Raw genomic sequence first — 13,131 nt, 5'->3', positions numbered from 1 at the left:
ACGGATTTGTGATTTATGTGCACTGATGCGGCCCGATACTGACTTCCCCCTACAATTCAGTTTTATGGGGATTTCCTGGGACTATAATCTGTGAGCCTTTGATTTTGCGATATCAGAGGAGCTTCTTCCAACAGGTATGAGCCCTCAGGGAGCCTTTCTACACTAATGATTTGACATGAAAAGGCAAAGCTGAGGTTTACGATGCCCCAGACAAATTCTGAAGGGGGGGGGGCGAGAACAATCTTCAAATGTGAAAGTCGCAGCCTCGGCAGTTAGAGGGCAGACAAACAAGACATCTGATGAGGTGATTTAAGAGGCAGGAGATAGAGTAATAATAACACCGCACCGTATCAGGCTTTGGCACCTTTCCTCAATGTTTACTGTAAAGACAAAGAGTCGCCTGAAATACCACCACACTGGCAAAACTTCACGTGTACAGTATATGCTCGAGATGCTCGACTGTGTTTCTGCCCCAGATTGTGATTAGACTGATGAGGCAGGTGTATTTCTCTGTAAACACCTCGCCTCAAAAACCGAAGCTCCCATCAGCACTTCAGCTCACTTGAAAAAGCAACCCACAAACCACTTTGCACTCATCTCCTGCAAAAGCTTATGAAATCATGCTGACTGCACCTGGATGCAAAAAGAAAAGAAAAAAAAGAGAACAACAAAAAATCCAGTCATCATCACCTTTTTTTTTATACTGCTACAAAAAGACAACCAGCAGCTTCTTGAACGCTGCTATGAGAAAGACAGAAATCTCACTTCCTTCCCTTCTATTCCCTTCCACCCACAGTGAAAACAAGAGCGCTGGCTCGGTTACAGGAATCGATCAATACCCACTGACACTGCTTCATTGCCATGCATGGACTCTGGGCAGTGCTGGAATATGCACGGGCGGCGTACAGTAATCAATGTAGGGCACTGTGCACATCTGTCCTTATACTCCTCTTTGGAAAAAACAGGGAGAGTGGAAGGGAATTAGAGCACAGTTCAAATATAGATATACAGAGAGAGAGAGAGAGACTGAGATACAGTGGGCTCACCATGAATAACTCAACATCATTATACAGTATACGAGATGAAGATCAACTCTGAATTCTAGTTTCTCATGATTCCACGCTCTGATGTTTTATTTAACACGCTCAAGTGTGAAAGCGGAGAAATCCTTTTTACATTCTCTCTTTTTCAGATCTGAAAAGTGATATTATATAACAACTAAGTCCTTGGTGTCATTTCCTAAAGGAATTTATGATGTCTGAATGCACATGCATCGTGCCCCTGAGAATCCACTGTTTTACATGCATGATTTCAGAAATGCACAAAAACGGGGCTGCAATGTGCACAGCATAAGATCCAATACAAAGTCATGGGGAAATCAGGATCGTGGAAACATGGGAGTCACCTGCAGGTAGGAAACACCCCGACACTCATTGCTCTGCAGACGATCACACACCTCCACAATAAAAGCCCACAGAGCATATAGAGAAATCACATGCAGCATTAGGAGAAGCAGCAGCAGCAGCAGCTACTGTACAGGAGCCGCACAGGTCACTTGCCTGGAATGTGTAAAACCTGGTCCCGTTCGGCGGGTGCACCTTGGGGGAGTTGGTCCCCGTGCTCATGTCGGAGAAGATCATAATCTCTTTGATGGGTTAAACAATCCACAAACGATCCCGGGTTTGTTTAAATATCTAAAAAATAAAATAAAATAAACGAAATCAACCGCTTCTCAGAAACTCCCGAGGTGAGGACTCGGATCAGCCCGTGACCCGACGCGCTGCTCCCTGCATCAGAAGGTGGAGCGCTCTGGTTCGACTGGAGGGGTAAAAAATAAGATAATAAATAAAAAAAGAAAGAAGGAAAACAAGGCAACTCTCCGATTTTTCTCAAACGCGTCCTCCCCCGGCTCGAGTGGAGATGACTTATCTACTACTGTATGTGTCTTAATAGCGTTTTGCCTGGAGGGAATAACCCGCGGAGAGACACCGACTCCATGGTCTCCCGACGCCCCGCTGCAAGCAGCTTGTGCCAGCCTCTCTCGGATGGCTCAGCTCCGTCTGTGCGTGGATTATCACCTTCCTCCTCCTCTGGCTTCACCAATAATCAGTGAGAGCATCAGAGCCGCGCTCAGCCAGCAACACACTGTCTGCCTCGATTGGCAGCAGCGACACACACACGCGCTCCTCTTTTTTACACTGTAAAAAATGTCCTGTTGTCATTTTATTTCGTCTGAGGGGCAGCTTAAACAACATTTCCGGTTTGTTGTTTTTGTGATTAAAAAAAGAATAAAATAATTTATCTAAAATCAGATAACACACATTGAAAATTTGATGAAGATTACTATATTTATTTGACTTGTGATTTTTAACTTCATTTTTTTAGTTTGATTTTTTTTTTTTTAGTATAAGGTACAACTAAAGTAATTGTGATGGTTTAACAAATGGCTTAACTTGTTAGAAGGGAGAATGGAGGCTCTCTGCCTTCAATGTGCGTGCCACTTATTGCATCTCTTGGCTGAAAAACAAATTACCGGTAGCAAGATCTGGGCACCGCCCGGTGTCCCAACTCTCGTCTCTATGCACTGCAACACAAACACGCCCCATAAACTGTAATCTCTTGTTTATGACAGATTAAACTACACAAATATACACATCGTAACATTGTATTTGATATATAAAGTTATGTATGGCTGGCTTTGTTGTAAACAAATGCACATGGCCAGGACGAGGGTTAGCAAAACAGCATAAAAGCGACCAGACTTGCAAAGTTCCTCTTTAATAAGTAATATTTCGTAACTTTTCCCTTATTCAAGTTACATATGCATCAATATTATGTATCGACACTGATTAACTAGTTTGTTACTGCACTTATAAATATTATGGTGGAACTTAAAAATACCAATAAGCTTTTTAAAATGGGTTCAGTTTTATTATCAACCATTTTTTTCAGGTTGTGCTGAATCTAAAAAACATTTACTTACTGTAATCCATTTTATATAAACTAAAATTTTCAACAACAATCAAATCATATTTGAAGGTTGAAGAAATCTTATTTCAAAAATATCTATCATACTCATTTGAAATATTGACTGAAAGAAATTGGAAATACATTTTTGATCACTGAGTACATTGTACATGTTTTACAGTGCAGCTCTGTATTGATTGGAGGAGGAGACAGATGCTTGAATTCCTTAAAGGGATAGTTCAACATTTTGGCAAATTGGCCCATTGCCATAATCGCTATAGTCATAGCAGTAGGTTCATTACCTTTAATTGTAGGTGTAAGCTATTTTCAGTACGGCGGAGCGCAGCAGCAGGCTGCTCAGAGCTACGCTATGGAGGCTAAGGGAATTTCTTGGTTTCCCTCATTAAACTCATCAAATTCAACATCCCAAAACTCCACAGCGCTTTTGTAGACAAGTTGTGAGCTGCACAACCACCACGCTATGAGATAATGACGTAACGATACGAAACGGAGCCGTTTTCGAGGTAAATTCATACAAAACCGCTGATGCGCGTTGCGTTCAGGGACAGTTTTTCAGCAAGCAGTCTCCGTATTTACCCTGCATTTACCTCGAAAACGGCTCCGTTTCGTATCGTTCCTTCATTATCTCATAGCGTGGTGGTTGTGCAGGCCACAACTTGTCTACAAAAGCGCTGTGGAGTTTTGGGATGTTGAATTTGATGAGTTTAATGAGGGAAACCAAGAAATTCCCTTAGCCTCCATAGCGTAGCTCTGAGCAGCCTGCTGCTGCGCTCCGCCGTACTGAAAATAGCTTACACCTACAATTAAAGGTAATGAACCTACTGCTATGACTATAGCGATTATGGCAATGGGCCAATTTGCCAAAATGTTGAACTATCCCTTTAACTGTGGCAATTTTCTCTGTGGAGCAGCAGAAGGTAAAACACTGTGTTTGAAATATACGGCCTTGGCTGTTCACTCGGAGCTTATACCCAGAGTCTCTTTGAATTTCTCAGCAGGAAAACAGTGAACTAAAGTGCAGTAAAATGTAGGTCGCACAATAAGAGGCTGCCATTGTTGTTTTATAGTGTGGATGTCAGAGCCGCCGTTGGGACTTGAACTGAGAACCAGTTGTGGTTTGAGTAGACATCGTCAACATGATAGATAGGAGGCAGTTTGAGTGATTCAGTGTTTAATCAAAGGTGCTTCACCTTCACTAAAGCACACAGAAGTTTTACTGAGTCTTTTTGTTGTTGTCTTGGAACCAAACTCATCCAGTTGGCAGGCACACATCCAACAATGGACTCCAAATTTTCAGGTAATCATCATTAACAGTCTCTGCACTCTGAATTTTGGCATCTCAAAAACATTCCTGCGGTCAAAGACTTTGTGTCCAAACATGAAACCTCTGTATCCTTCATTATTACAACACTGGTTTCCTGACTGGTTCACCAAATAAGACCATCAGACAGCTACAGCCAAACATCAGGTTTTTGCATTAGTTTCCCTTCCAGATTCCAAAGCTGTAATTACTGCCAACATTTTCCAATTGTCATCAACTGCTGTACCATTTATCAATGCAAGGTCACCAGGAGAGCCAGAGTTAAGTCTATTACAGCCCATCACAAAGCCAACATATAGAAAGAACAACCTAATTTTTATGTTTATGGGCACTTTTGAATCACCAGTTATCCTCACGTGCACGTCTTTGGTTCTAATATACCTGGAGAGAACCAAGGACAGCATGCAACATGTACCTTCTTGCTGTGCCCCTATCTACAAATATAAAATAACAGGTCTCTGAGATCTGCAGGAGCTGCTCACTGCTGGAACCAGCTCCCAACCTGCCCAACTGCAACTAAAGAAGCTAAAACTGGTATATTCTTCACTGCATTCATATTAGCTTATATTACAAATAATCGGTTTTATAACCATATACTGTTTTCTTATGCTTTTAACTGATGTTTTTAATGCTGCTTTCATTTCTGTTGAGCACTCTGAATGACCTATGTGCACGAGGATGTGCTTTACAAACACATTTGCCTTCCGTGCAAATGTACTTTCCTGAAAGACCGAGCGGCGCAGCGATGTCTTCTTCCCCCGTCACCGTCCATTAAAGAGCGAACGCTAACGTTTCCACTCGCTCTCGCTTTAGAAGCTTTTCCAAAGACCAGGAGATGTTGTCATGGACTAGGTTTCTATTGATTTTTTTTTCAATTTATCTATCTTTTGGTGATGCACTTTGAAGGTTTCTTTGAAATACAATTGCTTCAACCAATTCGAGGCAAATGCATTGACAAGAGGCAATCTGCAATTTTAGATGGAGAGACACATGTCAACAACAATTTCTATATTTCACTGACCTGGAAACCAGGATTCAACTTAACATTATGTATCGTAAAGTACTGGGCTGATGATTGGATCATAAAGCAAAGTTCTGAGCTCTTACTCCGGTTCAGTCGCTATAGGAACCACCTCAGCGGTTCATGCTTTGGCCTGAGTTGGTGCCGTTAGCCACAGCTCAGCGAGCTTGATTAAGCTGAGTGGGTTCAACTCGCACTCTTCGGAGGGGATTTGGTTCTGGGAGACATCAAAGTATTTGCTCTTGACATAGCAGGTTAACACTATTTCCAGCTGTGCAGAAGCAGATCCCATTAACCGGACTGATCCGAGGTTTCGCTCCTGACCATGGAATACAAACCAAAAATAATTCAACTCACCTCTGCACTATAATTCCAGACATCCACTGTGGGGCTAAAACCTCGAATATGTGATAATAAGGTGAGATCAAAAGCTTTTAAGAAGACCACCAGGAATAATAATCAGTGGCAATCAAAGGAACGGACTTCAAAAAGTGCCAAAATTCATCATCTTTTCCCTTCTTTTCTCTGTCACTTGAATAGAGATGCATGCTGGGATGTGACTGAGTCGCTACCCCTGATCTACCCAGGATAATGAGCCAGGCAGAGACCTCCAGATGGGGTCTGAAGTTGAGTTGTCTGATTGGCTGATAGAACACAAGCACATGGGGAGGAATCCTGGGTAGTAGCTGTGGCTGTGGCTCAGGATCAGAAGGTCGGAGGTTTGATCTCCAGTCGGGGTATCAAAGTGTCCTCAGCAAGATACTGAACCCCAAACTGCCCCTAATGAGAGTGTGAGTGACTGGGTGAATGTGTTGAACTATTCCTTTAGTAAAGGTATGTGTTCTTTCTTTGACTCTGACATGAAAACCATGTGTTTTCACTTTGGTTTTAAATCTGCAAGTGCAAGTTTAAAGCTACAAACAACCTTAAAATATAGACTTATTTCGAACAATTTCTCATGTTGGGGCTTCAATACAAGAGGGACATTACAGACGAGCACTATGGAGGTATTTGGATGTTTTCTGGTGTGTCTTTTTGGACGAAGAAAAGTGAGCCACGTTCGCTACTGTTATACTTCTCCCAACCTTTAGTCGACATGAGGGTGAGTAGATAATAAGTGAAATTTCAATTTTGAGTGAACTATCCCTTTAAGAAGTAAACATTATATTTTAGGAGTAATATATCATTTTAGTGTGATTTTCAAAGGAATAAACAAATCTGCACTCCACCTGCTGCAGTGTCACCACAGAGCCGGCGAGCGTGGTGTGGACGTGCAGGATCTTTGCTATCAGGGGCTATTACTAAGCCCTCCTGCACATCAGTCACATCAGAGAGGGACCCGCCTGTGTGCTGCAGTGCACTGGACTCTGACGTCATCGTACAGATGTGCAGTGGGCATGGCTTAGTGCCTCTAAATGCTCATTGGCTGGAGCCTCTCAATCCTCTCTGGGTTTTCTCCGGCGCTGATCAACACTCCTGTTTGTCTTTCTTTCAGTGTTTCTGAAGCTGCCAAAAGCATCACAGATTAAAAATAATATCAGAGTGAAAACAGGTGAGTGTTGAACACATGGAATACTCAATATCATTTTTTTATCAAAGCTAGTTTTTATATATTTCTAATAATATTTTATCAGTGTGATTATTCACATGATTCCACTGAGGCAGGTTGTGCAAACACAGTGGCTGTGCTTATTAAACCCACACCTGAGCAAGTGTGCATGTGTGTGCGTGTTTGTGTGTTTTCATGCTGGCCTGCACGTCTCCTCAAATGCATCCCTCTGTCCATCTAAATCCCTTAAGAAGAAAAACACACACAGTCCTGTTTTATCAAAGAGCTCAAACAAATTGATTTTAGGTTTGAAAGCCCATGTTTGATCAGCGCATGGTCCTAATCTATGAGGCCAGCTCCAACCTTCCACAGATAGGACTAGTGATAATACATATAATAATGTGGGACATGAGAGGCATGGATGTGTGTGGATTTCTGCGGAGCAAAGCTAATATGCATTTAGCTAGGAATATGTTATTCTGCTTTCAGAGATCTTGTTAAGGGCAGATAAGAATTCCTCATTAAACCCCCGGCTAAGATAAAACACTTAGGAATGACCCATCGCAATAATAGTGGGAGTACGAGGCCACACATGAACACTAGTGTAACCTGAGGATATGTATGTAAATCGTACGTTTTCACTCACTCTGTACTGTATGTCTAATACTGTAAGACTGTGGCAGAGGAATTTAGCCGTGAGCCCGTTTGGTCAAACAGCCACTTAAACTGCAAATGAGCTGCAAACAAGGGGAAGAAAAAGAGTGACATTTTGTGCATACGAAATGAGGGTTTGGTCATCGCAACTCTATCCCTGCAAGACGCTTGAAGAAAGCTAAACGGGAGAAGGGTGAATTCTTTTATGTCAGAAAATGCAAATCATGCTGCACCAAAATAACATCATTGGTCGCAGTTTTTTTCCCCCCAAGTGGTAGTGAACACAACAGAAAAGTCAAATTAACTGGTTACATTAAATAGGCCTACTCTCCTTAAGGGGACAAATGAGTTGACAGCAACTTCTCTGGGGATACGAGTCATGAGAGTCTGTCATGCAATTAGGCTATAAAAATACACATCTGAAACCTGAAATGTCAATAGGAAGAAAGCTGGAGGGAAATATGGCAATTTACTAAAAAACAACCCTTATGCAGGACAGGAATGTTTTCTTGAAAACTGCTTGAATTTAAATGGTTGTGTTCATCCAAAGGCTAAAACAACTTTAATAGAGCTGGTCCAGGAACATCACTAGGCCTACTGAAAAGATCAATTATATCTATTATCTGATTAGCTAGATCCCCAGCAAACCTCTATTCACTCTACTCTAAGCACATTAAATTCACAACAATCAAGACTAAAAACATTTGAGAAAAAGTCTGTTGGTGTTGGTAATACAATTAGCCTATTCTTTACTTTGCTTATGGAGCCATAAATCAAGCAAAATGTTATCAATTGCTAATTAACAGAAAAACAACAGTGTAAACAAACCCATTCTTGCAGCTGCTTTGCGCTATAGCAAAATTATGCTAATATACCATAATAACAGCGTTAACAGCGGGTAGGCTAGGTTACAAAGTTTAGCATGTTTGCCATTAGTTCAACTAGTTCGGCTAAAGTTGAGAACATTATTAGCATGCTACAATTTGCTAAAAAGCATTAAACCAAAAGTCATTTTCAAAAGTAGTAATTTGAAAACTCAGGGGGTCACAATTTGGGTCAGGGAAACGATGTTGAGATGCTAACGTGTCACCTTGCAACTTCATCAGCTCTGCTAATGAAGTTGCAAGGTGACATAGCCTATTTTAAGTTTTGTTTCACCAAAGGTCAAAAACCTAAAACACATGAACAATGAAAATTTGAAAATACTCAGAAACAAACTGATTTTGACATTTTTCTACGACGTATCATAAAATACACAAAAATGGATCAATAACACCAATGATTTAATGATATAGTGCCATGTCATTAATTTCAAGCTATCTTTTTTTGAAATTGTTTTTTCTGTTTCTATTTTACTATGTGTAAAGCTAAAGCACTTTGTGTTCTATAAATAAAGTTTGATTTGATTTGATATCATGTGTTGCTGTAAATAGCACACCTCCAGGGGCAGCTCCTCCCTGCTTCAGCTTCATGCCAAAGTGCACATTTGATATGCAGCACATGATAAATCACCGTGGGACTCCAGGATCGGGGACACTTGGGGAAGACAGTGGCACGTTGGAATTAGCATACTACTGTTGTCACCTTGCCTGGCACACGGTGTCAAACACACACGCTCTTAACAAGCCGACTGGAGACGAAGAACCTTTAAGCTGTGTTGTCATAAGCCGTATACCTGCTGTATTGTGGAGCTCCCCGAAGAGCTCGGCTGTCAGCTGAAGCAATTGGCAAATGTGCACTCATCCTCTGGGCGTGGAGTCAGATTACAGTCAGAGACAAGGATCTATGAGCCTCAAAGACAAGCGTCACTGTATCTCAAAATAATAGAAGAAATAGGACAAATCTTTCCTAAAACAGCTTTCATAGTAACATTCCTGAAAGAAAGCTTGTGGTTTTGACTGTGCAGCTTCCATGATAGCTCAGTCTACAGCTAAAAGGCCCCCCTCCAGGCTGCACAACGCTGTCACCCTCCATTATCAAGCTTGTCGCTGTCTAATTAGGGCTTTCCCTGTTGCCATACTCTGCTCCAAACTCTACTGGCATGAAAAAAAAAAGTTATTTCACATTGTTTGTGGCTTCATTTCCCTCAAATGAGTCTTGAAAAGTCTTTAACTGCTCCGTCCTTATACAGGCAGAAGACTAATTATCTTTGAAGCAGCTGAGGTTTTGATTGCCATTCCTGAGCTGAGTGTTTCTAGATTGCTTTTTGCTCTGACAGTTTGAGGGCTACACCTAACGGAGCCCGAATAGCGAGTCTCTTCGCTGGCTTGTTTTAATAACTGCCAGATAAAGGGTCTTAGAAGATTACCAAGTAACACTCCCACTATTTCTGCACACTGTGTCGGTAAAGGTCGCGGATCCCTCCCTGCGCCGATGAGGCATCTTGTTGGAACCAAGGCATATTGATCGTGTCAACAACAGCCATGTGTGTGGGCAGACAGCCGTAATGGACGTTAGCCCCCGGTTCTGTCGCATGCTGAAACGTTAAGGGACATATTGTCAAGGTTACAGTGCAGCTGAACGTGCGAGCGTTTAACCTCAACCTGGCAAAATGATGGGGGAGATGGTAAAATATGTAAACATGCTAGAAGATTACAAATTCTTCTTTTGGTGATGGAATTTCAAAATAAAAGCCCTGATAACTCAAAGGAACAATGCTCTGCACTGAGGCTTTAGAGGACACTGTTGTGCACTGTAGCCTATATAGTGGAGGTGGATGCTTTGGCATGGTTATGATGGTTAACATGCACTTCAACACTTCTACTTCTGATACAGTTTCACTACCCAGAAATCTTATCAGACCCTCAACTGCACACTCTACATTTTACCACTTACCACATGATAAATGGATTAGATTCTGATGTAAAACATAATGAGCTGGAGGGTGTAAATGCTAGGAGTCCTGTGGGTGGACATAGCTTTAATTTAGGCAAACAGACTGCGTCTACATAGCTCTACTGCAGCTGCATTTTTCACTGGTAAATACAGTAAAAAAAAAAATTGCCCTGCTGCAGGAAAACACAGTCCCTCCTCCTCTCTTTATCTCTCCACGGGTTGTGTCTTTCATGTGCTACTCCTCTGAGTCTCTTGCCTTTTGTCTCTGGTGGTCATTTTAACACTCTAACACACACACGTGTACACGTATAGCCGCTGTGTGATTTCTTCCGAGCAACAGGCATCAGGCTGACAAAATTTAAGGAACCATTATTCTCCATTTTCTTGATCTGCAGGATTTCAAAGCACATCCACTGCCACTGGAAAAACAAAAAGGGGGATTGATATATTTTAGCTACCGAGGCAGTCTATCGCTCATGGTACAGCTTGCCACCACCTTTGGGAAATCCCAAGCTGTAGCTATAGACGGAAAGCTGAAACAGCCTTTGACATTTTTCCCCCTGGATGTTCATCTCAAAGAGGAGCTTTTGTCAGAGGGTTGTCATCCGAAATCACTCTTATACTATTTCACAACTAAAGATAAGGACAAGGTTTTCGGGAAAAAAAAAGAAACTCAGTCAAGCGGACAGGAAATGGAGCTCACAGCTCTTCTCTGCTTTTAAGGTCAGTCGGGACTTGAGGTTGCGGTCACCTTGGTCAGCTGACCTCTCGATCCTTTGTCCATTTCTCCTGACAGCAGATACGAAGGAAGCCTACAGTATAACTGCTTGACAATGGACGCTCCCATTACAGGTCCCTCTCTTCATCCTAAAGTAATGGAGGTCACGTTATAATCTGAAACCGAGCTGATCGAAACTGCAATTATTATAGACACAGTGGACACAGTTTCTTGCATATGGAAAAGTAGTGCATTAACGATGGGATCATGCTTATTTTCTGCTAAAAATATCCACAAAAAATCAATTCAGAAAATGATCCGCTGATGTTAAAATACTACCCACACACATTTCCCCTGATGATTCCCCAACTAGAGCATCAACAACCTAATACTGGACTAAACAACGGGATGATAAGATTTATCATCCCGTTCCACAGAAAGCACGCGATGATATTTTGTTACTAGAGATAAAGAGTTGGTCCAATCATACCTCACGCTGTGTATTGAACTCTTTCAACACTGCTACTGGTGACAGGTATTTGTTTACTCATACATAAAATAACACAGACAGATCCAATTCCAGGATGCACTTGGAGAGTCCATCGTGGGGAAAGTAATCAAACTCAAAGCGAGCACGCAGCGACGGAAAAGCAGGTTTTCAATCATCCCCCGGGGTGAACTAACACTGCATCACCAACGCGGCAGCTTTCTGACTGTCTTGTGATCGCGTGGTGTTGTTGTGCTCAGCACTTCTAAAGAAACATGCTGATTCGGGTGTATTAACTGTCAATCACTATTTTCGGCGCCGTTATTCATGTACGCGGCAACATCCGGGGGTTACATCTGTTATTTCCTGCACAGAAATAGAATCTGACAAAAGCAGCAGAGTCGAGTCAAAAGTGTGGATCGACGGGCTCATTTTTCCCCGGCTGCACTGAGCATGCACATAAATCTGCCCTGAAGATCAATAACTGACTGTAAATGTACTTTATACGCTCCGATCTGTATCTATGGGGATAAATAAAGAACATGAAAGTTATAGGGTTATGTTGTAACCAAGAGGCAACTTCCAAGGCTGAAAAATGAAGCCAATATCAAACTTTTCAAAATAAAGTTCAGTTCAGTTCCTCAAAGGGCTGCCTCCAAAAGTGAGTCAGTCCTCCAACTCCTGTCTGCTAAAACAACTATTGTGGTTTTATTAATCATTATATGTAAATATTAGCATTTTAGCTCAATAGCTTCCAGGTTATGTGATCAATTGACTCATTTTCAATCATTCAATCAGTGTGGGATCATAGTACTCCACTGGCTGCATGAGATACACCTCTTGTTTTTACATTTTAAATCTCTAAATATTTTTTATTAATTTTTAGGCTATATGTAAATATTAGCATTTTAGCTCAATAGCTTCTCAATAGCTCTAAACATGGTATCTCTGCTTTAAATATCCCCCATTTTTATTTTTAAAACAGGACGTCGGTACATGCTGTAGCCGTCTTCTCCATGTGTTTACTGTAAAGTCTGCAAAATGTTTGAGTGGCTTGCAAATGTCTCTCGAATATCCAACTTAAAACTAACTTCACTGCGGTTTCCAGTTGAAAATATTTAACACAATTGAAAAACTTCTGTTTTGCAATCTCCTTGGAAGTCGCCTCAGTTTTGACCCTGGAGCCATGTCATGCTTTAATATCAATGCATTTGTGCTTAGTAATAACATGTGCATCTGAGGTAAACAGAGCATGGTGTTAAAACTTTTTAAAGAGCATTGAAGCATCAAATGGTTTTCATAAACACTCATTCAAGCTGCTATTTTGAGGTTTCAAAAAAAAAAGAAAAAAAATCTGATCCAAAAGTGATACATAATGGCTGAGTCATAAAATACAGAGCTCTGATGTGAATCCGCCCACAGCTCATTCTTGCTAACAGGCTCTGCAGCCTCATTAGACTGTCATGAAGCACGAATCGCTTAGAGTCGACATTAGAGGAGAAACTGTGAAACTACATTTAACTGTGTTCACTTGTGTAACGTAGATACAGTCTTTAAG

The 13,131-nt window shown here is 41.5% G+C and overlaps 1 protein-coding gene across 10 annotated transcripts in view; it reads right to left on the bottom strand.

The window, feature by feature from the left end:
• Nucleotides 1-13,131, bottom strand: part of ppfia2 (PTPRF interacting protein alpha 2) — a 167,802-nt gene that overhangs the window by 101,081 nt on the left and 53,590 nt on the right. For 5 of the 10 annotated variants that reach the window (XM_085769836.1, XM_085769837.1, XM_085769838.1 and 2 more), the window contains exon 1: nucleotides 1,560-2,188. The exons of the other annotated variants lie outside the window; for them this stretch is intronic. In XM_085769836.1, the coding sequence (XP_085625962.1) occupies nucleotides 1,560-1,640 (81 nt within the window). In that variant the 5' untranslated portion in view covers nucleotides 1,641-2,188. Of the gene's footprint in view, nucleotides 1-1,559; nucleotides 2,189-13,131 lie in introns of those variants that run through there. 10 annotated transcript variants of the gene reach the window in all.

Source organism: Trachurus japonicus, chromosome 23, assembly GCF_045865225.1.
Source record: "Trachurus japonicus isolate A0001 chromosome 23, Traja_1.0".
Classification (NCBI taxonomy): domain Eukaryota; kingdom Metazoa; phylum Chordata; class Actinopteri; order Carangiformes; family Carangidae; genus Trachurus; species Trachurus japonicus.
This window is presented reverse-complemented; position numbering and strand designations above follow the sequence as displayed.